General features: G+C 38.6%; 1 protein-coding gene across 2 annotated transcripts; it reads left to right on the plus strand.

The window, feature by feature from the left end:
* Positions 1-119: 119 nt before the first annotated feature.
* Positions 120-22,976, plus strand: LOC141433384 (constitutive coactivator of PPAR-gamma-like protein 1 homolog). Of its 2 annotated transcripts, none has more exons than XM_074095401.1 (19): positions 120-348; positions 655-873; positions 1,060-1,238; positions 1,386-1,499; positions 1,568-1,714; positions 1,828-1,989; positions 2,075-2,270; positions 2,417-2,523; positions 2,857-3,048; positions 4,504-4,780; positions 6,879-7,032; positions 8,745-8,870; positions 9,066-9,177; positions 12,102-12,326; positions 13,172-13,372; positions 14,724-14,899; positions 19,566-19,654; positions 19,772-19,905; positions 20,042-22,976. In XM_074095401.1, the coding sequence occupies exons 2-19, from the start codon at positions 726-728 to the stop codon at positions 20,108-20,110; spliced, it is 2,808 nt and encodes a 935-aa protein (XP_073951502.1). In that variant the 5' UTR covers positions 120-348; positions 655-725; the 3' UTR covers positions 20,111-22,976. The 2 variants fall into 2 exon arrangements, with proteins under 2 accessions (XP_073951502.1, XP_073951503.1); XM_074095402.1 differs by having other exon boundaries at positions 14,727-14,899.
* Positions 22,977-23,564: the final 588 nt, after the last annotated feature.

Here is a 23,564-nt window from a genome sequence, read left to right on the forward strand (position 1 = left end):
TCTCAAAAATTACTGTTCAGGGAAACTCGATTTATCGATTTTAGACTAATATTAATAATAATTAATGTTATGCGGGAATCAAATATTTAAACAGGCAAGCATTAATAAACCTTTAAATTGACTTTAATTAAATTACTAGAAGGCTTCTGCAATCCCACTGTAGGAACATACTTATACAATGAAGCGGAACATAGCGCTATGAGACTTTCACAGCGTTTATTAAAGCGTTCAGTCAATAAGTGGTGTTTATAGTGAGCTTCTAAAACGTGACTATTTTAGATCATTACAAATGGCTACCGTTTTCAACTTGTGGTTATCCTTCACTGCTGGCATGGTTTTTTAATCAAGGTTTGTTGCAAATGTTTATTTTATCGATAATAGAGTAGTGTATCGTGATTGTGAATTTCTTTAGCTCCTTAACTGCATTACAAAATCGACAAAAACCCAATAATCTACTTTCGACTTCGTTAAATTTGGGTAACGTGCCGGCTTCAGTATCAGTTTACGTGAACAAAATATTACTCTTCTTCTCTCGATCACCTTCGTACTTACTTATCACTTTTGTTAGTCATGAGCTCTATTTCCTAGTCTGTTCATATTTTCTAATGGATGAACATTTTATTTTGCATGTCAAACTATTTTTTTCTTTTTTAGGAGTAAATTGAGCTGAGCGACATTCTTCGATCGTATAATTACACCGAGTAGTTCTGTTATTGCCAAGAATCATGGGAATACAGGATCTACAAACATATTTAGAAAATGAGGGAGTGGGAGTTGATTTGTTTCGTATTGCAAGAAATCATGCCGGCGGTTTCCGACTAGTACTGGACGCCGAGGGATGCCTGGACCGCCTCTACGGTGGATACTTTTCAGGTAAGTCTAACTCCCATATTTAGGCTTAAACTATTAAGTTTCCATGTTATACACCATCCAAGTATGCACTTGAAAATATTACAGTTTACAGTACACATTATTTACAAACAAAATTATGTAAAAATAATTGCTATTTACTATACAGTTGCGTGAATTTATTACTACGGTTTATTTTTTATCAATCAGATTGGGCATGTGGTGGGCAATGGGCCCGATGCGTGCAGTTCCTGACCACTCTTGCTCAGGCATTGGCAGAGCACCAAGTGACACTGTGTGTGTGTTTCAACGGGGCACACCCTACTCCTCCAGCATCCCCGCAGCACTGGATGCAGACGCAGTCCACTTACAGACAGAGAGTGAATTCTGTTAGTCTTCATTAATTTTGTATGAATCAGCTTTAATTTATCCTAATTTTGATATGGTATACAATGTATTAAATTTTATTTATCAGTGAATGGGCCAAAAAGGTAGGTACAAATTGTGGAAATAAGTTCAATGTTCATATATTTTAGGTACTACGCCATATTGTGACGAAAGGCACACCCCCACCTAAGGTCTGGTGGGTACCACCGACTGGGCTCCACTCCTGCCTAAGAACTGCTCTCAGATACCTAAACATACCCATTGTGAGTAGAATTTCTTTAAACACAGGTATAAAGTAGTTACAATATCTAAAAAATCTTATTTTCCTCAGATGGTATCTTCAGATGATCATTGCCAAGAAGTAGTTGGTCTGTGTCGGGAAAAAACATATGCTGGTTTGGTTGGCTGCTCTGGAGAATACTTGGTGTTTCAGCCTCCGAGATATTTCAGCTCATCTCAGCTGAAACTAACATACAGAGTATGTATCATAATTATAATTTGCAATAAGCCCCTTTATGTGTATTTTCATTGAAGTTGAATTAGTGCAAGTTAGGTGATCCAATTAGGTCATTATTTTATGATAATTTGCAGTCATCTTTGGAAACCAAAGAGTACAAGATTCACGAGCTGCCCCAAGTGCTGGAAGTGCCTCAAGACCGCCTTTGCCTTGTTGCTGCTCTTCTGGGTGGCACTATACTGTCAGAGCAAAGTCTTATGGACTTTTACAAGCGTTTGGGAGTTACTCCAAAAAAGGTAGAATTATATTATATGGCAAATATAATATGTATTATACATAGGACAATAGAATGAAAAAGAAATGTTTTTTTTTTTCTTGTAGCAACAAGTTCCTCCAGAAGCTTTGATTAAAGCTGTAAGTCAGTTTGTGCGCGATTTGCCATCATCTGACATTGATAATGCTTGCATTGAAATTTTTGGTGACCTCAATGATCTCCGAGCTGCCAAACTCAAACAAGCCGTTCAGTATTACCTCAATGGTACCAAAGATGGGTTTCTCAAATACAGGACGGCCTCAGGTAAACTACTTTCATCATCATCATCAGCCCACAGCAGTCCACTACTTACTACTTTGAATGCTGCTCTGTAAGCTACTTTGAATTGTCAAAAAGATTAGAATCCCATGGTGGACAATTTTGACAAACATTTGTGTTATGTATTTTAGGTCGCCGTCCTAAGAGTAACAAGAGGAACCAAAAGCCTGACAGTCCCCAGTCGAGTTCTGTAGACTTGGACATGTCCAAGTTAGCCGCAGAGTCATCTGAACATGAGGTTTACTTTTGTCATCATACTTAGTTTGTTCGCGCTTCCATCAGTTTGATCATCCACGCCTTTTCCATCAACATTAAATAAATACATTGGCAAAAAATTATACGAAAATCACTAGTCAAATTGTTGCATGATTCAAAATTCTAAATTAATCAAAGTGCAGACAGAGTACATTTTAGTTACTTCAGTTTTTTTTGTCTTGTCATTATTATACTTATGTAATTTATATCTATAAATTTTCGTTTCCGTAAAATTTCGTATTGTATTATTTTATTCCTATTTATATTCATTTTTACACTCTGAGCACTTAAAAATTTAAAACATACTAAATTACAGCAAAAAGGCTTGGACGATTACAAATTGGCTACAGCAAACGCGTCAATGAATGCCGACTTTTGCTTGGACGACCGATCTATTGACGTGAGCCACGCTCTGTCGTCGATGACTCTCGAGAGCGCCGACGCCGAACAGAAGAAACCTGCGGACAAACCCGTACCAAAAAATGAGAAACAAGGTCCAGTCAAAGAGGTGTGACTATTCATCATTTCTAGTCATTTGCTATGATTTTAGTGGAATGCATGAAACTAAAATGCGACACATCCTGCATTACTAATTTAAAAAACTGCTGACGTCACTGGCTGATGCCATTCTACACTATCATTCCATCATTTTAAATGACTGAATTATTTAGTTGTTATATTTTACCACTCTTTTATTGATGTATTTTTGATCTATTACATTACAGCCGTTTGTTACTGCCCCCAATTTTGTTCAAATTCAAATCGTTTATTCTATATATTCTGTAAATAGACCGCAATGGGCTCTCCTCATTAGGTATACGTAATTTTTTAGGGTTCCGGAGCCAAACTGGCAAAAACGGAACCTTTATAGTTTCGCTATGTCTGTCTGTCTGTCTGTCCGTCCGTCCGTCCGCGGCATTGCTCAGGGACTATCAATGCTAATCAACTGTAATTTTGCACGGATATATATGTAAACTATGCCGATAAAATGGTACAATAAAAAATTCAAAAAAAAAATTTTTAGGGTCCCATAGACGTAAGGTGGGGGTGATTTTTTTTCCTCATCCAACCCTATAGTGTGGGGTATCGTTGGATAGGTCTAAAATCATTAGGGGTTTGCTGAGACGATTTTTCGATTCATTGATTTTTTTGCGAAATTCAACTTTAAAGTGCAAATTTTCATTAAAATCGAGCGTCCTCCGTTGAGGACCTGGCTTCAATTCCCAGTGCTGGTTTCGTTTCTGGTTTTACTGTGCATCCATGTCTCAGTTTGTATTTACGATATGGTTTCACGGGATACCCGTAAAAGTAACAAATTTGGAGTTGAAATAAAAAATACAAAGACTCCAAAAAATCAATCATAATTTGATTGCTTAGTAGCGACATCTCTTGTCTGGGTCAGCGGCTGTCGACGCAACATAGATGTCGCTAGTGCTGCTGCTTAAATAGCATAGTAGAAATAAGCAACCTGAGATATGTATGCATAGGAAAAAATTCGTGTCTAGTTTCCTGTCCAGCAGTGGTGTAGGGGTATAGCACGCAGCACGGAATGCTGATGACCTGGGTTCGATTCCCAGTGCTGGTCTCTTTTTCTGGCTTTTCTGTGCATCCATGTCTCAGGGATACCCGTAAAAGTAACAAATTGGGAGTTGAAATAAAAAATACAAAAATACTCCAAAAAAATCAATCGCATTTCCATACTTTTCTTTAACTGAAAAAAATCCGCCGAAACAAGAATCCAGCGAATCGGGAACTAATCGAACTTACCGTTACGAAAACATTATGGTAAAAAGAAATTAGTGGTGAAACAGGCTTTTAAACTCTTTAAGCTATACAGAAGCTTTTCTCCCCGTCAATTTGACCTCACATTTCACTCTAACGCAATCAAGATTCGTGCCGCCAGGTACACGACACTGACATAGTCCACCATTTCGATCGCACTTAACTCTATCATAAACTTCAGGGCCGCCAACTAAGCAAGCCAGTGAGCGAGGACAACTGTCCCCCGGCGCCGGCCGAAGTCCTGCGAACCTGCGCCGAACGTCACGCTCGCGGGTTGATGCACCCGAATATGCTGTCGATCCTCACGCACCGCCAAGTTGCCCTGCCGGTGCTTATGGAAGACGATAATCACCGCGAAATACCATCCATACATCACTTCTATCGACCGATCCGACAGAACGTCTATGCCATCGTGTATAACATGCATCATCACCGTTTCATGGCGCAAAAGGCCAAAGGTAAAACACAGTACACTCTTATCTAGCTCTAAGGGGCTGTTTCACCATCCATTGATTAGTGTTAACTGGCGGTTAGGTGTGATGCCGTCTCTATTTGTTTTGTTCGAAAAGACGGAGACGGCATCTCATTTAACCGTCAGTTAACACTAATCAATGGATGGTGAAACAGCCCCTAAATATACCTAATACTCTATACGTAATCAGGGACCGGACAACCCTTTCCGCGAGGAAAGCCTTTCAATGGGCATCCCTTAAACACGGCTAACCTATTGAAAGACGTTCCAGTTTGAACTGCTAGCCCATTCATTTTACTACCCCTTACCGAAAAACTTAGCATAAAATAAAGCTAGCCCTTTGCAATTGCTTGCTGCTGGTTATCTATTGTTTGCTCGAAAGTTATATGCCATAATTTCATTATCCCGAACTTCACATGCCCGAAACTTCATTTGCCCGAATGTTTCGTTTACTAGAAAATTTATTTGATATATTCTTATTTTCCCGAAAATTAGATGCCATAATGATACGAATGCAATACGTATTGTTTTCCATATTATTAAGTGCAATATTATTTAATAGAATATTCAAACGCCATACTACAAAGTGTTTATTTTGATTATGATTGATTAAAATTGCTTTTTTCTATTACTAATCTATCTATTATCTTTATTATTCGGGCTACTATAAAAAAAATACCTAACTTCGAAGGCTAAGGCGGGAGCTACGCTCCGCTTCGCTCCCGCCTTAGCCTTCGGAACCTAACCTATCCGAATCGCTTCTGCTCCGAACCGTCTTGCTCGCTCGCTTCGCTCGCTCGCACAAATCAAATGTCGCAATTACCAAACGTAATCTTTATGATTAAAATTTACCTAATTCAAAGGCTTGTTTGACGTATGGGATTTATTAGTATATAGTGTCGATACTCACCATTTATATGGATGGCAAATGATATTATGGCATGTGATACTTATGGCTTACAAAGATTATGAAAAATAAAATTATTGAAATTATTATTATGGGAAACAAAGATTCTGTCATTTGATTAATATGGCAAACAATGAGTAGTGAAAATTAATTTATAAGAAACAATACTATGACGGTTGAATATTATAGCACATGAAATTCGGGCAAATGAAATTCGGGCAAGTAAAGGTATACCGCTTACTGCTATCTTATATGCCTTGCAATCCCTTAATAAGGGTTACCCTTATCATTTAACGCTTTTTATAAAGCTTTCCCTTTAGTAATGACGTAGTTGAGCCTCGCGTGAAAGAGACAGATTTAGTATATATCTACGCTAATGTACATACAGGTAGACGATTTAAATTAGTACGCTTATATGCTAAAAGGGAAGCCCTTTATAAGGCTAACCCTTATAATCGATATGCAAGATGTTGGTGAGCGGATGATAAGGGTTTTGTAAGGATATTGGGATACCGATTACTCAAATGGGTTAGCGTTTATATAAGGGCTTTAAAAGAAAAATAAAAGGGTTTCGTAGGGCAATGGGTATGGTGAGTTAAGCCTTATAAAAAACCCATACAAAACCCTTTGTAAGGGATAGCGGGCCGGTCCCTGTACGTAATACCTAGCTCTCCAGGATGATTTCGGCTACAGAGACTCCAAATTATTATAGGCTATGCTTGTTCGCCCTTTTCGGTTGCTATAAAAACTGCAACGAAACATTTTACTACTTTTCTAGAAATATTCTAACAGACATATAATACAACATACAAACACGCAACTTCTTACTCCAATAGGATACACCATTCTCGAGAGTAAAAATATTGGTTAGGAAAAACCTCTGTTGAGTGAGAAGAATCTGGCGAGAAACTATTCGAATAAAAACTCATTTTAATTCACTTTAATTAGACACAATTTCTTTTGCACTGGGACTAATAATATCTATCTATTACTATTATTAGTTTTCAATATTATTGACTAGCTTTCGCCCGCGTGGAGTTCGGTTATCGTACGCTGTTCCCTTGACAACTGTGCATTTTTCCGGGATAAAAATAGCCTATGTCCTATGTAATTTAGTCTTTCAAGTCTCCAGCCTCATTGGTAAATGAAAAACCAATAATTACATCAACAATTTCAGATGAAGGCACATCAAGCATGGCACTGGAGCGAGCTTGCACTGTGCAAGTTGCAGAGTGGATCTACTCGCGTGTGAATCCCGGCAAGAGTTCGGAAATGGTGCCTGGTGTGGTGCTTGATTGGCCTGTGCCTACAGTACAGAGGCTTTGGTTCGGGTGAGCTCTTAATAGTTGATGATTTTCTTTGGGTCATAAGATCCTGTTATTTCGATTGCCCATTTGTTTACTGCTTGACAATGACAAATCTAATTTAATTAAATTTTCATTCATACCCTTTAATTTTGGTTGATTGCGTGTGCTTACATTACCTAAATAATAAAAGAGAGTCTTATGTAAACGCTATGCACCTCCGTACATTGCTTAGGCCGCTTGTAGATGTCCATTGTTTTCACCGGACAACAGACCGTTTTTTGCCGTACTTGCGGTTTATGGCTGTGTGTACATGCACCGGACACTTGTCTGCCAACTTAATTTTGCCGGATGCATCGCCGTCTCCCCTCGGCGTGAAGGACACCGGTCCGGCGTAAGAAAGCGGTTATCCATCCATGCCTGTTTATTGGTGTAGGTATGTAGAGGCTACCGGACGTAACGCCCGTTTTCCGTCAATTGCAGACTGCACTCGAAGCTGACATACATCCGGTAAAAATCTTACATGTATACAAGGACTAGCTTTTGCCCGCGACTTCGTCCGCGTGTACTTTAATTATATGGGCATATGTTATATTTAACCCCCGTTATAATTTTGACATTTGTATCTGTGTGCATAGCGAAGTACTGCCGTAAACGATAGGTAACATTTTACTAAAGTACTTCGCTATAAACAACATTTTTTACCAGTTTTGAAGCTAGTCTATGAAAAGTTTTCTGCAAAGCGAGAACCGAATCTTACTCTAGAACCCGAAGTATATATTCGAATTTGCACTGTACATAATATTTTGTAAATTAGGTAAAAGATAAATAAGAAAGGATAATCACACAAAAATTACGCTTATATTAATATTATTGATTTTATTATGCAAAAACCGATGAGTAATTATTAAGTAAGGTAGGTACCTACTGCATAATTTTTTGCAAATTTATTTCACACATCATTTTAAATATCAATTTAATTTCCACATTTTATGTGTACATTTTGTATGAAAACCCCCCTTCCCTAATGCAGTCGGTAACACCATACGGATCAGTTTAAATTGTAACCAGCCATATTTTTAGTCTAGAAATAAGGAGGTTTCATAGAAACTCCCAATAAGTCGAAAGCTACTACTTCTTTCTTTATCTTTGCCTATGCAGATCATTTTTATTTTTAATCAGGACCCTGTAAGTATACCAATTTTCATAATGCTAAGTTTAGAAATGAGAAAATTTCCATACAAACTTTACCCCCCATTTTACCCTTTTGGGGGGAATTTTATTCATTTCACTTACACAGATAATTTTTAATTGTAAACACCTATTTTTATACTTCTTAGTCCAGAAATGAGAAAATTTCCATACAAACTTTACCCCCCCATTATACCCCTTTACGGGGGAATTTATCCATTTCACTTACACAGATAATTTTTATTGTAATCGACAACTTATACACCTATTTTCATACTTCAAGTCCAGAAATGAGAAAAATCCATATAAACTTCACCCCCCTATTTCACCCCCTTAGAGGATGAATTTCTGAAAATCCTTTCTTAGTGCTCACTTACATCATGAAAAGAATCCCTGTACCAAGTTTCTAGGCCCTGCGGCTTGGGCTGTGCGTTGATCTATAAGTCAGTCAGTCAGTCAGTTTGTCCGGTGAAAACAACTGACGTCTATAAGCGGCCTTAGGCTTAACATTTTAGGGACATTTAAATTATTATTTTTTCTTTTTATAGAACCGCTCAAGACGACAAGTGCCGCCGAATGCGGGCGTTCCTGTCCTGCATGCGCTCCGACACTCCACTGATGCTCAACACGTCATATGTGCCGCAACACTTGCTGATCTTAGCTACTGTGCTGAGGTAAATCCACAATCTTCGTGAGAATTACAAAAATTTTGTGATTCTTTATTAGTTCTTTTGCAGGTTGCTTGCAACTTTGATTCAACCGTCTCGTTTCCTAATCCCGAATTCGATATGAGACTGTGGTATATTTTAAGCTAATTTAGTGGAGGATTAGTATTTCAGATTAATATGCATGTAATGTCTTTTTAACAGATTTATCATGACATCACAAATCCAGATACTTAGACGTCAAGAGCTGGATGCGTTCTTGGCCACAGCTTTCTCCAACGATCTCATGAATGCTCTTCACTTGCAAGAAATGACTGTAAGTTAATAGTTATTTATGATACAAGTGCGGAAAGTAGGCAATTCCCAACGAGTGGCGGAGAACTTGAAACACGAGCGAAGCGAGTGTTTTGAGCCGGCACGAGTTGGGAATTTCCTACTTTCGACACGTATATCATACAACGTTTTAAAATGCATTAAGCGAGGAAAAAAATCGAGTCAGTGACTACATGATTTATTTGCCATACTCCTTTTACTACAGTAGCAGGCAGTAGATATACATACCGACATGCACGCCAAACCAAAATCGTTAACGTATACACTTTATTAAACCAACTTTCATAACAGTCATTGACTCAGAAGATTAGAACAGCTACAGCTACTAATGATAGGTAAAGGAGACTTTGTTTTAGTATCGTGATTTTTTTATGATTAATTATTAGCCCTTGTTGCTTGACATTTTCCACACTTATATTGGCTAGTCCTTATCTCCTGCACGCTCCTATAATGCTAAATATCAGTGCAACCCGTCAATAAATCCGTGTAATAGTTAATTATCATCAAGTATATGTATTATGTATCTAATCTACTAGCTATTAACAAAAAGTTACCGTAAATCTGAGATTTTTTAGCTTTGGAACTGTAAATAAATCATAATTGGTTCACTAATTCTAATAGATAAAAGCAAATAAATAAGAATAAGACATACCGGTAGATGTTATAATATCCATGTGTGTAGAAGTAGGTTATTCTATCAATTTACGATGTTTATTAACTTAGGTATGTATATTATAGTTCACGTATTTTGTTCAGCATTGAGTTTGTCACTGACAATATGTGCTTCGTGGAGGACGTAAGGCGGCGTAAAGTCAGATATAAATTCATCATTTAATTTAAACTCTTCATTTCAATTTACTCATCAAAAATTAATTCACCGGACTGAACTCATGAGCATTACTTTGGCGGGGTTTCATGACAGGTGCGAACGGGTAACCATGATTGGTTCGTGCTACGTCGTGCGCGCGCACTGGAAGCTCATTGGTTAACTTTCGAGTGCGCGCGCTTGACGTCGCACGGTCCGAATTGGACTCAAGAATTTATTTCCTTTTTATTCATAACTTTAGACGGAATTAAAATACGTTTACATGAAAAAAAAAATTAACGTTCTCTTTTCTGTCGCGTTTAATCTGTATTATCTTATCAGTAAATATTCAGTTGGTTGCATCAAACGTTTTCTTATTTGTTCAAAACCTAACTATAACGACTCTTTAGACTTATTTTTTTAACAATAGTTTGGACATCATTTGGCAATTTAAAAAGTTACTTTACCACACAAGTGCGGTAAGTAAAATCCATACAACTTTTCTGCACACTTGTGGATGCGTGCAGGAATCACTAATATTCTATGGATATGTTGACACACGTCAAGAGGCACTTTCCGAGCACGTGCATTGTAAAAAATATTTTATCCCACTTGCTCGTAAACAGTGTCGTAACATGCAGGCTACCTTGGTTGCAACCCCCCAAATAAAACCCTCGACCTTAATGTGCTTGTCATGAAACCCGTGGTCGGTAAATGAGTCATTGCCCGTACTACTAATTTTGTTGTCATGAAGCCCAAGGTCGGTAAATGAGTGTGATACTGCATGGCGTGCTGCTCGTGCTGGCGTGCTGGAGCGCGGCGTGCGCACGTCGGGCACATGGTCAGGCAGTAGGGCGGCGCGGAGGCTGGCGCTGCCAAGAGCGTAGTCAGCGGTATCGGCAATTTTTGAAAAAATATTAGTTTTTCTTTTACAAATATACAATTTTACTCGCAAATGTGATGAAAAACATTGTATGTCGCACGGGTGGTACTAGAATTACGAACATCGACTAATTAAAGCCCTCAGTCTTCGACTTCGGGCTTATAATAGACTCTCGTTCGTAATTCCTTGTTTACCGCCCTTAAGACACAATGTACTATTAAAATATCAATTATGTATGTTTCATTCAGCAATGTTTCTTCTGACTTAACCCCGTTATCTAACACTCAGTTTGGGAGCAAGTGATGGGGCATTTTCGATAATCTGCATCAATAAAAAATAATTGATTTACTCGCTCACTAACATATCAAAAGATCTGATTTATACTTAACAGAGCTCTGCTATAGTGATTTTTAAATTATTGTAAAATATAGATTTTTATTTATTTATTATTGTGTTTCATGATAATTTTAATTTTTTTTGCAAATCAAACTTCGTCGCCTGCTTGTAAAAATCCATTTTAAAAATAGGTACTATGAATAATTGACAAAAATAAGTAATTTATGCCAAAGAAACCTATAGATAAAAAAAATTAGAAGACATGAAAAAGGTGTTATGATTTTAAAGAGAAAATACTACTTATTTCTTCTCAAAAGAATAATTTTATTGTGACAAATAACTTCTTTATAAGTAAATAATGAATAAACTAATTATGTGAAGCAACATCACTATTTTAGCTTGCCCCCAAACTGAGCGTTAGATAGCGGGGTTTACTTCTGACTAATACATAGAAATTTGTGGCAGCTATTGCACTCATAATTTCAATAGCTCAATAATATTAAATGTCAAAAGTATGTAACAGTAAGCTTGATACGCCGTACAAACATGGGCCCGTTTGTTAAAAGATACTGAGTTTTGTTACTCCTCCTTTGGTAATTTGTTGGGCTCACACGATACAGGCTCGACCTAGTGTGTGAACCACAGCTAAACTTTAGTTAATAAGATGCATGGCGATTAATATTATATTTTTATATCTAATCATATTTTGCGTGATCATATTATTAAATGTCCCACCGCAGGGCACAGGCCTCTCAAAATTAGAGGCCTCTAGGGCCGTAGTTCCCACGCAGGCCCAGTGCAGAGTGGGTCTTAATGGAATACAGACATAAAACTTCATCTTTCTGTAAGCCTACTCGACCAATGTTGTTAACTTGTTGCGCAGGTGAACGGTATAAGTTCCCGCGGCGTGCAGCTCGGAGCCCTGGTGATGGCGGGCGCGGAGGCTGCGCTGTTAGCCAACGACGCGTGTGGCGCGCCCGTGCCGTGGCTCGTGGCCGCGCCCTGGCTCTACTTTGACGGGAAACTGCTGCAGCGAAACCTGCACCGGGCCAGTCATTGCAAGCATCTCGCGCAACTGTGCGACAACCATGTTGATACTGTTGTCAAGGTAAATCTTACTAATAGTATAATCTAGCTGCTGCCAGCGACTCCGTCTGTGAATAATTGTACCGGAACGAAATTGCTACTGAACTGAAGTTGTATTGTAACGAAACTGAGAAAATTGTAACAAAACTGAAGGAAGTTCTGGAGTTGTAAAACTTTATAAGATACCGTTATATAACTTCGTTTAAAATTTTTCCCTTTGGGGCTTGGCTGTAGCGCCGCCTATTTAATACTTACCACCATAGAGTTTAAATGCTCCTTCCGTCTACACTCCATACTCAATACTACAAAGTCAATTAATAGTACATTACTGCAGAGGCCATGAAGTAAGGGATTGATGGACGAGTTTGGGGTAGACGGATAAAACAAGTCCAGCAATCCCTGTTCTGGCCGAGGTTTTTATAGTACTTTTCTCAAACAATGTGAGGAAATATTCCATCCATCCATCCATCCGTGCATGGCATCGCATCGCAATATCGCAAATGCTTACAGAGTCTAGTTGGTGGTTGGCTTTTTGTAATTTTTCCTTTGTCAGTTTAATGTTAGTAAGCAAATTTAAAAAGTTAGAGCAGCGGACAATAATGGATTTTCACACATTCCTTATGGCCTAGGCCAAGAAGTTATGTAGCATACATTTCCGAGCATGTTTGAGAAAATTTATATTTATTTTTGTTTGTTGATTCCGTTTTAGATTCTTGAGAAACTATACCTATATCCGCCTCAACCAGAACAGCAATTGCTAGCTTTCTGTTATCAAACTGACTCAAAAGCACACTATTTTAAACATTGTTCGGTTATTAGTTGCGTGTTTCGGGACCTAGGCATTAATGTACTTATTATTATCCACAGGTGGAGCGCATGCGCAAAGCGATCCTGGAAGGTCTCGAGGTGGAGTTCGCGATGCCGCCGCTGCCGCTGGTGGCGGGCGTGGTGGGCGGCGCGCTGGGTGGCTGGCGCGGCCGCCCGCGCCCCGCGCGCCTCGAGATCGCCGGCGTCGTCGTCGGTCAATGGGGCGGGAGCTACCCCTCGCGCTCCACTAGATACCCGCAGGTACATTCTACACAGGACTACATAATTTTATTTTACGGCCATTTTACATTTACACCCATGTTGACAAAAAAATATTTAATTTCAATTTCAAAAACCCTGGGCAGCTTTGTGTTGAGCGTGCTCCTAATGCCTATCTTCCACTGCAACTCCGCAAAGACTCAGTTTAACATGCAAAGATTGGCTACAAGGAAGTACTTCCACCAAACCCACCATGAAGTTAACACTTTCGGCCCCAGTGACACGTCTGTGACTTTTTAGTTCTTACTCCTATGCCAGTGACACGTATTTGTGACTGCTGTGGGGTATGCGATATGCCTAGCGTAAGAGCATAGTGGATCGTATTCGGCTCCGGCAACGTTCCGCTAAGCCCTTACGCTATGCCAAACTTTAGGAGGTACGAGTTATTTTGACACGACATGCGTATCACTGGCCTAGGAGTAAGAATAAAAAGTCACAGACGTTGTGTCACTGGCACCGGAATGTATTACGTCTGTGACACATATACATATTACTGGCATAGGAAGTGACTGCTGGGGGATAGCGTAAGAGCTTAGTGGATCGTTGCCGGGGCCGAAAGTGTTTATCCTTGCAACCTTGATACGGCACTATTTCTAGGGCAGGTAGGATATTTCTACACGCTCCGCTGGGGCTGATATTAATACAAGTACAGTAGGTATGACTAAAAATGGTAACTAATGGAGTTGGGCAGGATTACCATTTGGTTTACTATTACAGCATGTTGTTAGTTTAAAGAGTTTGAGTCAATCAACTATTTAGTGTATGTTATTTATTTATCGTATGGCTTCTGGTTCTCTACTTAAACTAAATATTTAATAGACTACATCTGTCGAGAGGGTTTTAATGTCTGCCGCTTGCCCGGTAAATTTGGTGTATGTTATCCTGTCACATAATATAGGAGACATCAGTGCATCACTATGTTAGCAAAATGTTTGCAATGTTATACTATTGAAAGAATTGCCTTAAGACTGTCACAACTCCTAACTTTTAGTAGATTTGTACCCCATAAAGTCATACTTTTAATAAGTAACAAAGAGACGTTACCATGGCAACAAGATACCAGTGGCGTGGCGTGTCAGATATTTCCATGGTAAATCCGAAGCAAAGATCGCTTACATCTTTCATAAATTCTGTATGGCTTGTTGTTCTATTTTGTACATTTTGGGCAAGCCGGTGGGAATAGGGTTCTATGGACACTTCTCTACTGCAAAGTACACTAAAAACTCAATTGATCCTTAAACTATTAAGTACAATTATTTGATGAAATGGAAAAACCTAAGTGCCACCGTACCCAAGGTATTTGAATAGAATTATAACATAACTGGTTTCCCAGCAGCAGCAGCAGCTCGGATACGTGGGATACACGCCGACGCCGCGCAACTCTTACGGCGGGCGCGGCTGGCGCGGCGCGCGCGGGCGCGGCCGCGGGGCGCGCGGGGCCGCTCGAGGCGCGCGTCGCCCGCGCCGCGACGACGAGCCCGCCAAGCCGCTCACGCTCACCGTCAACGGGTAAGGGTACTGATTTGCCAAAGGCATGGCCTACCAATCCCTACAAGCTATGTTTAATACAAAAAAAACAGCAATAGATGGCACTACTATTAACATTTGTAAATTATAAAATGTGAATAAGCCGAATTAAGTAGAAATATTAAGATTAAAATAAAGACTAGCATATTTTATAAACACAACTTCACATCAACCTTAATTCAACTCCTTAATTTGAAGATAAGAAACACCATAAAAATAATAAATTGAGAATACGAAAGTATAGGCAACATGTGGCTACATTTTAGCTATGAGGCTTTCGTAGTGTTTTGCAATTGTGACGCTAGATGGCGAATAACCGGAATGCGCTTGCTGGGCTTGCCCCGCGCTTGCTCACATTCGTCGAAACTATTTGAGAGAAACATGCCATTCTCTTCTACTGACGTAAATAAGACTAGGCTCAGTTGGTGAGCTTGTTGGTTGTTGTCAGTGTACCGTATCCTTAGTGTCTCACTAGATGGCAATACGTATCGTGTTATTTGTGTTCTCACTAGTGCCATCTATTGGTAAATCAAAGGAAATAAAAATAGCCAGTTGAATAGCCAGTATTAGGGTGATACCATTTGCTTGTACTAGGTGGTGTCTCTGTTATATATGTACTCTGTGCCAAAGGATACTTTCCAAAATTGCGGAATTATTCATATAGGAACGCAACGCAACTGTGCTTAGAAGGTGTTTAAGCACAGTTGTAGCAAGACACATTTTAAACGTTAGCAGGGTATCTCGGGTATTTTAAATTGATGGTACCATAGTAAAATAGGAGAAGTATACACACTCCGACCCTTTAGGAGACTTAACTGCCTAGCCACCAGTGGCGGACTAAGGGGGGGCGACAGGGACGGTTCGCCCCGGGCCCACACCTAACTTAGGCTTAGGCTAAGAGGGGCCCCGGTTTAATTAATAATAAATATCACGGGACAATTCACACCAATTGACCTAGTCCCGAAGTAGGTAAGCTTAGCTAACTTGTGTTGTGGGTACTAAGCAACGGATAAATATAATCATACCACGGGCCATATAAATCTGCCTAAAAGTTCATTACTTAATACTCAGTTTTGACGCATTTTTGAGATACATTTTTTATGTGACGTCTTTATGTTACACCCTAATTGTGTTCGAATCGCTTAACGGTATAGCGCCTATTCAATTATTGGAATTATACCTTTACTAGCTTATGCCCGCGGCTTCGCCCGCGTGGAATTCGGTTATCGCGCGCTTTCCCTCAGGAACTGTGCATTTTTCCGGGATAAAAAGTAGGCTATGTCACTCTCTGGCCCATAAAATATCTCTATGCCTGTAGACAAACTATTCATTATAGCAAAAGTTGTTATACAAAGTGAAATTAGGCAAAACATTTTTAAACAAGTCAAAGGAATACCTTTTTAATGTACATTTATACAAATATTCTGTGAATATTTCAAGCAACTACCTGTTGCCTTTATTAATAACGAGCAAAAAAAAGTACGTTTGTTGTATGGGAGCCCCCCTTAAACATTTATTTTGTTCTTAGTATTTGTTGTTATAGCGGCAATAGAAATACATCATCTGTGAAAGTTTGTTTTGAGATACTGCCTAGTGACAGACAGACAGACGGACAGTGGAGTCTTAGTAATAGGGTCAAGTTTTTATTACCCTTTGGGCGCAGAACTCTAAAAAGGTATCTAATTAAAAGGCACTTCACACACATTTTTCAGCTCAATTTCCCAAAAACTACACCCGATATGCACGAAGCCGGGGCGCGTCAACGTAGAGTAAATGCATTTTTTGGTTAGATTGATATTTTTAATGTCGTACTTAATATCTTTTGAATGAAATGTCCGATTTGAATAATTCAAAAAGTAATCTAAAGGCATTGAAACCGTCTTGAATATAAAATTATTTATTTGGATAAGGATTAATACAAAGGTATGGATAACATGGTCTGATTTTAGTCGGCATTTCTGTCAACTTTTAAAATGTTAAAAAGTAGTTATAGTGACATAACTTCAATAGTTGGACATATGGTATCGCGAAATTTTTTGTAGATCTTGATTCTTGATGTATTCTTTAATATCGTAAAACATTTTTTTGGTCTATAATCAATAGTTTCTACAGTGCTAATTTTTTCTGTTAATAAATATAGCATATGGCACTTTGGAATAATTAAGCATTCTAACAGGCGCGGCGCACTCCGCGATATAGGTGCGATTCTGTAAGTATCAAAACACCCCACGCCGGCGTGGGTTAACTCACTAGGGCTATGAGCACGCTCGCAGTCTCGCTCGAACTAGTCGCGCCGCGTAACGCTACGTGTAGCTGTGTGATTTTCGTTAAACTGGTTCACGATGAGTGCAAAAAAAAAACCTAAAATAAACCTCGCGATTTTATGATTGGTAAGGATATTAGATATCTATCATGACAGTTATATATAAGTATCATGAAATAGCGTGGTGTTTCGATTTTTGGGATGAGGGAGGAGTAAGTATATATTAAAATTGTACAATTTGAGCGCTGAAACAGTATATTTATAGCCACACTAAACAGTATGGAAACTACATAATGTTATCTGAACATGAATTTTATTTTTTTGGAAATTCATGAAAATGTATTCTTACTATTTTCTGTTCTGTACATAACATTACATTAACTCACCCAGTTCTGTTCGAAACCACATTAAGTGAGAGTGCGACAAAAGAACAGATAGGTAATTCGCGATTTACCAATGCCCACTGCGGGCACTGCTTTGAGGCAGCCGACGACGCATTCGGCACGCGACCTTGTACAATTATCTATTTTGTGACCGTCGGAGATCGTAGGCGCGTCAATTAAAAATGCTAGGATTTGTCCGGATTTACTTTTAAGTTATATGTGAGTATTATTTTTTTATTGATTTACAACCCTATCCTAAACTAAAACGTTGGTGCTGAATAATAACGACCTTCGCGCGCAGCCCTAGAGTTTAATGTTGATTGGTGGCGCGCGGTAATTTTGCTAATAAAAATTACGTAGGCATGTAAAATGGCGGCTTTCGTCAACATCAAAAGAGAGAACCTTCTGTACTTGTACTATTACTTATTCTGTGATTCTAATAGTGAAAGAATTAATAAAATCCGTCCAGTCGTTTTTGAGTTAGTTCGTGACAAACATCCAAAAATCCAAAGCTTTCCTCTTTATAATATTAGTATAGATAGATACATACTTAAATACATATTAAACACATATTAAACACCCAAGACCCGAGAGCAAACATTCGTATTTTTCATACAAATATCTGCCCCGACACGGGAATCGAACCCGGGACCTCAAGCTCAGTAGTCATGGTTCTCTAACCACTAGGCCATCTGGTCGTCAAATCTGGTCAAATCTAGCTAATAATCTGGTTTGGCATTGGCAAGCATAGAAAAAAAAAAGTTTTTGCGTGACGGATATCGCTTTACTTGTAAATGTTTACGTGGTGCTCACGTGGTAAATTATTGTTTAAAATTTGATATAAACTTAAACTACTAATTTACAACTATACCTAATACAAAAAAATATGTAAGTACGTGTACGCGAATGTAAAAGGTGATCATCTCGCGAAGCGAGCGCCAGACGAGCTAGCTAAAACCGAAACGTACGTCACCGACGGCAGCGCAGCCTTGACTACAGAAAACTCTAGACATGGGTAATCTCAACTCCGCGAAGTGATCTGACTCACTAGATCCAGCTCCGGTGTCGGTACCGAATCCGCTTATTGAATCCGACTCCTTTATTGACTCCGGTTCTTTCGAACGATTATTAATTTATCTATGGCCGATCCGCCCCGGCTCGGTTCGGTCGGTCGGTGTCGGTACGGTACTGCGGTGCCCCACCCGCTGACTGAACTGAAGTACAGATTCGTGAGAGAGAGAAAGATTCGCTCGTTAGTCCAAGTCCGAGTACCGAACCGAACCGACCAACCAAACATAGATAATAAGATCCAAGTCCAAGATCCGATCCGCAGGGCTACTACAAACCGAACCGAACCGAACCGACCAACCAAACATAGATAATAAGATCCAAGTCCAAGATCCGATCCGCAGGGCTACTATGAAACTCCAAAATCGAAGTTCGTGTCGTGCGGTCCCTCTGACACTTATACTATTTAATACGAGAGCGAGAGGGACGGTACGATACAAACTTCGAGTTTCGTAGTAGCCCTGCCGATCCGATCCGAGCCGAGCGAGAGCGAAAGCAGGCGGACGGAGCGAGTCAGTGTGAGTGAGCGTGACGGCGATCACGAGCGAGGCGAGCCGCTCGATCCAGTCGGAGTTAGTAACTCCGGAGTCAATAAGATTTGAAAGGAGTCATTAAAGGATTCGGATCCGCTTGAGGATCTGACTCTTTTGAATCTTCAGATCCGGATTTACCCACCTCTAGAAAACTCAATCCTTCTTAAATTAACAGTGTGGTGTGCGTGCGGCGGGTGCGTGCGTACCGGCGCCAACCGGCGCGCACACATTGAAGCCGCGCGATGTACTTTTGTTTGTAGTGAACCTACTTCTCCTCTTTTACTATGATGGTACCAAGTGATTTAAAATATTTTTTGAAGAAGAAAAAATTTCATAAGATTCGGTAAAATTTGTATCGTGCTGCTAAACACAATAAAGTGATGACGACTTTGATGTTCCAGCAAAACAGTGCGACCTGAAGATGTGGTCTCGCAGGGAGAAGAAGGAAGCCCAAGGGGTGACGATTCTGCCGCCGACAACGATATTGAAGGTTTGTAAGACTTATATTATAAAAATGGAACTTCACACAGTTTTAACGTAACTTTATTGCCTTCTAATTTGTATGTACAACAAAAGCGATTTCAAGTAGGTTAATACCATTTTACAGGAGCCCAACCATTGCGAACGAAGACTGCTAAAAATGCCAAGAAAAATGTTGGGAAAGGTAAAAAGAAGAATTCCAACCCGAAGACTGATGTAACCCAGACATTGGAAGCTAATGGACCACTGGACAAGAATAAGGTGACCGCTGAATAAATAATTATAATCAACAGCCACTAAATACAACAGGATTTTCATCAAAGCTTTCCCTATTTATCTATACCTTTCTTCTTAATCACATGTAATTATATTTTACTCAGTCTCTAATATATTTTAGATGACGGAGCATGGCCATAATTCGGACAAAGAACATATTGGTCAAGGTGATGCACCAGTTTCTAATTAATATTAATTCAAAAAGTTGGTATTATTTTCATCTACCAACCAAGCAAACAATACCGGAGGTAAAGACATTTTTATTTTGTTAGCTATTTATACTTGACGTAGTTGTTTTCTAGTGGCCTGTTTGTGCTTTTCTTATTGTCATCACTTGAGGTAAAGATAGTGGATCAGCTGCTGTAACCGGTCCCGCAGGCCGCATTTTCATTGTTGTTTTAGTTGTAATGCTTCAGTTGTATTGTTTTCATTTATGTTTGTGGGGGAAAGCTTTTCAATAACATTATTCGTATACACTTATTTGTAGTAGTATACACCAACTTCTCAATAACACTTTAAAGAAAAACAATTCATTAATAACAATGTTGGTGTATACTACTCACATTACTTATAATTATTATCAGTAATGAAGTAACAACAGGAAATTGTTTGGGAAAAATAACTATTGACGTCTAAATATCTTTGTTCTAATGTAGCACGTAATTTGTGAGGTTGCATAATATTTGTGAAGCAGATAAATGATAGCGTCTATTTTAAAGACGTTGTTATTTCGTATGCTGTTGCGGGAGCCGGCCGCCCGTCGAATTGTATACGTGCCTGAAGATCTAAAAGACTTCCCAATAAGAGACTGATTTTATATTACGTTGATTGTCACGTAACGTGTACAATTAATTATAATATTAATAACAAGAGACAACTGGGGCAGAACATGCCCCATTAAACCCTAATAAGACAAAGATTGTCTCTTTGGATACTTTGTGATGTGCACTAAAGCTACTGCAATAAAGAATTGATATAAAGTACACGTGCTCGAAGCAGACAGCAAGCAAATAACAAAGTACCCAAAGGGAGTAGGTAATGTTGCTCGCGGTAGATCTAATCTGCGAGCTAAACAAACCTCGAAAGCACCCGTTATCTGACAAGTGATAATTAGAAATATATATTAATAAATTAACATGTTGGTTGTTAAGTCACGTTTGATTAAAAGTGAGATGACTTAGTAAATAATATGTTTTGATTCTAAGCATATAAAGTACTGAGTCAGCATTATTTATTTACATATAGTAATATTTACAATTTACCAAATTATTATTTTTATTTTGAGCTCGGTTTAGTCTATTCTATCCACGTAATAAAGGTCGTCCAGAGCGTTTAAGACTTCAAAATAACTGCCTAGTTGGGTGACTTCTATGGACTCTAAAAATGTTCGTCAAAATTAATAGCTAATTCCTGTGTATCTAGGTATCGTTGCTCTTATTTGATCGCATGGACTAAACCAGCATTTTTCAGACTTGTTTTCGGTATTTCTTGATACGCTTTTTAGGCATTATTGGGTGGTTGAGTGTTATGGTGATGAATATGCAGTGTTGTTCATTATTATGTTGTATTGTAAGTCTACTCGCATGTAATGTGATGAAGATTGATAATACCACAATAATAGTACGATTGATAAATTAGTATAAGAATTGCATTTATTGAATGATGGTTGGTGCTTTAGGATCCGTGGGACTGCCTGAAACGAGTCTGAAAGTCATAGATTTAAGTCTTATAATAGACCTTTAAATGAAACTGAATGAACATTCGCATATCGACATGTCCGCATCCTATAGGGTATTATTTCAATAGGAAATTTTAGATTGTTAGTGATATATTTATACGCATTTTTGGAAGCTCAATATTGCGAATGTTCTTCACTTTATATGTATTTTTGTAAATTTGTTATAATGTTATATATACTTAAATGTAGCTGGAATGACTAACGAGAATATTTGAGACAAAGTCTTGCTAAGATAATCGGTTGGTGGTAAACTGTCGCGACATATTCAATACAGTTACATTCCATTTCGAGTCTACTCATGAACATACAAATAAGACAGACAGTTCGCGCCAGTCCAGAATGGAACCAAATGAAGACTTTACAATTTTTGGAACGCTTAAAACCAGGCCAGAAGACAAAATATGTTGCAAAAATACATATAATTGATTTTATCAATTAAAATATGAACAGAACTAGAGTGCAGAACTCACTATATAGTAGCCACTGCGCTGTTCCAAGTAATTGCCAAACAAAGTAATGTAACTTTAATGCATCTGACTTCGTACCGAGGGCGCGACCCCCGTCGCGCGCCGGGCGGCGCCGCAGCCGCCGCGGCCCTCGCATGCTAAGCTCTCGCTAGCTGTCGCCACGTGCGACTCTTTATACTATGTATTTAAACATATATTATTGCTTGCTTATTAAAACACTGATGTGTAGCATTAGAACTTTTAACTTCAATGTAATTTGTTTTCCTTAAGAATTATGTGTAACAACATAAAGCATGTTATAGAAGATAAAATAACAATGAACGGTTCTATAACCAAAAGGCAATGAAGGCTAACGTGGGTGTACTGCCTGATACAACAGAATTGTTCCTGCCTTTACGTTATTCAATCGTATTTGTGCTCTTTAATTAAATATTCTTTGTCACATACATATTTTAAAGTGTAATGGTTCATTATAGTGATGGTTCAAAGAAGTAGACTTTATTTTTCTCTTTTAAAACCATTATTCACTATAGTTTTAGATTATCCAACAATATTAATACATTTACTACATTATAAACTTGTTTGCCGACGATAGTCACTTAATATTGTCAACATAATTGTAATCAAATATATTAGAATACTTGTGGTAATACATAACATTTTCGTAACTGAACTGTAGCAAAGTGGAACTGTGGCTTTTTGAAAACACTTATAACTTAGGATGTAACCCAACAATGAGAATTGTTTATAAAACGTTCATTACTATTTTGGTTTGAACACAAAAAATATTGGATGCATTTAAATTGTAAAAAACAGTTGTATTTGTCTTCAAATAAAACGTTCCATCATTATCAAGTGCTTTTATTTATTCACAAAGGTTAAGCCGTTTGTGTATTTCAGTAACAGTGGTTCCTTCAACATTAGCTACGTAGTTTATAACTATTTGTGTGGCATCTTTTATGTCATTGTATTGGTGTAGGAGGTGTACTTTGATGGACTTTTCATTGCCTTCCAGCAGTCTGTCTAATTCTAGTTCAACTTTCGACAGCTTATCAAATATTTCTTGTTTATTTTTGGACGTCATCTGAAAGTAACAAAAGCAGATCGGATAATAATTGTTATGGGTATAGAGGATTTGCGCTGAACGCAAATTTGTGAAGCCACCAAAAGTTCTATTCTCATCTCAATATAAGTGTTAGTGGGCGATTATTCGAGCGTCAAGCGTTTCAACCGAATCATTTTTCTGGACATTTCTGTAAAAAGGGCCGAATATTCTGATAGGTAGGTAGGTACCGTTTTTTATAGTTATCTGGTAAGAAATACAGGAACTCTAACAAATAATCGAAAACTAAATCAAAATCTATACCCGATAGGCGTTTCAACGCTCGAATAATCGCTTTGGTGCCACAAAACATGCCATGTCATATACTTGGTTTGGA

This window comes from Choristoneura fumiferana, chromosome 12 (assembly GCF_025370935.1).
Source record: "Choristoneura fumiferana chromosome 12, NRCan_CFum_1, whole genome shotgun sequence".
Classification (NCBI taxonomy): Eukaryota; Metazoa; Arthropoda; class Insecta; order Lepidoptera; family Tortricidae; genus Choristoneura; species Choristoneura fumiferana.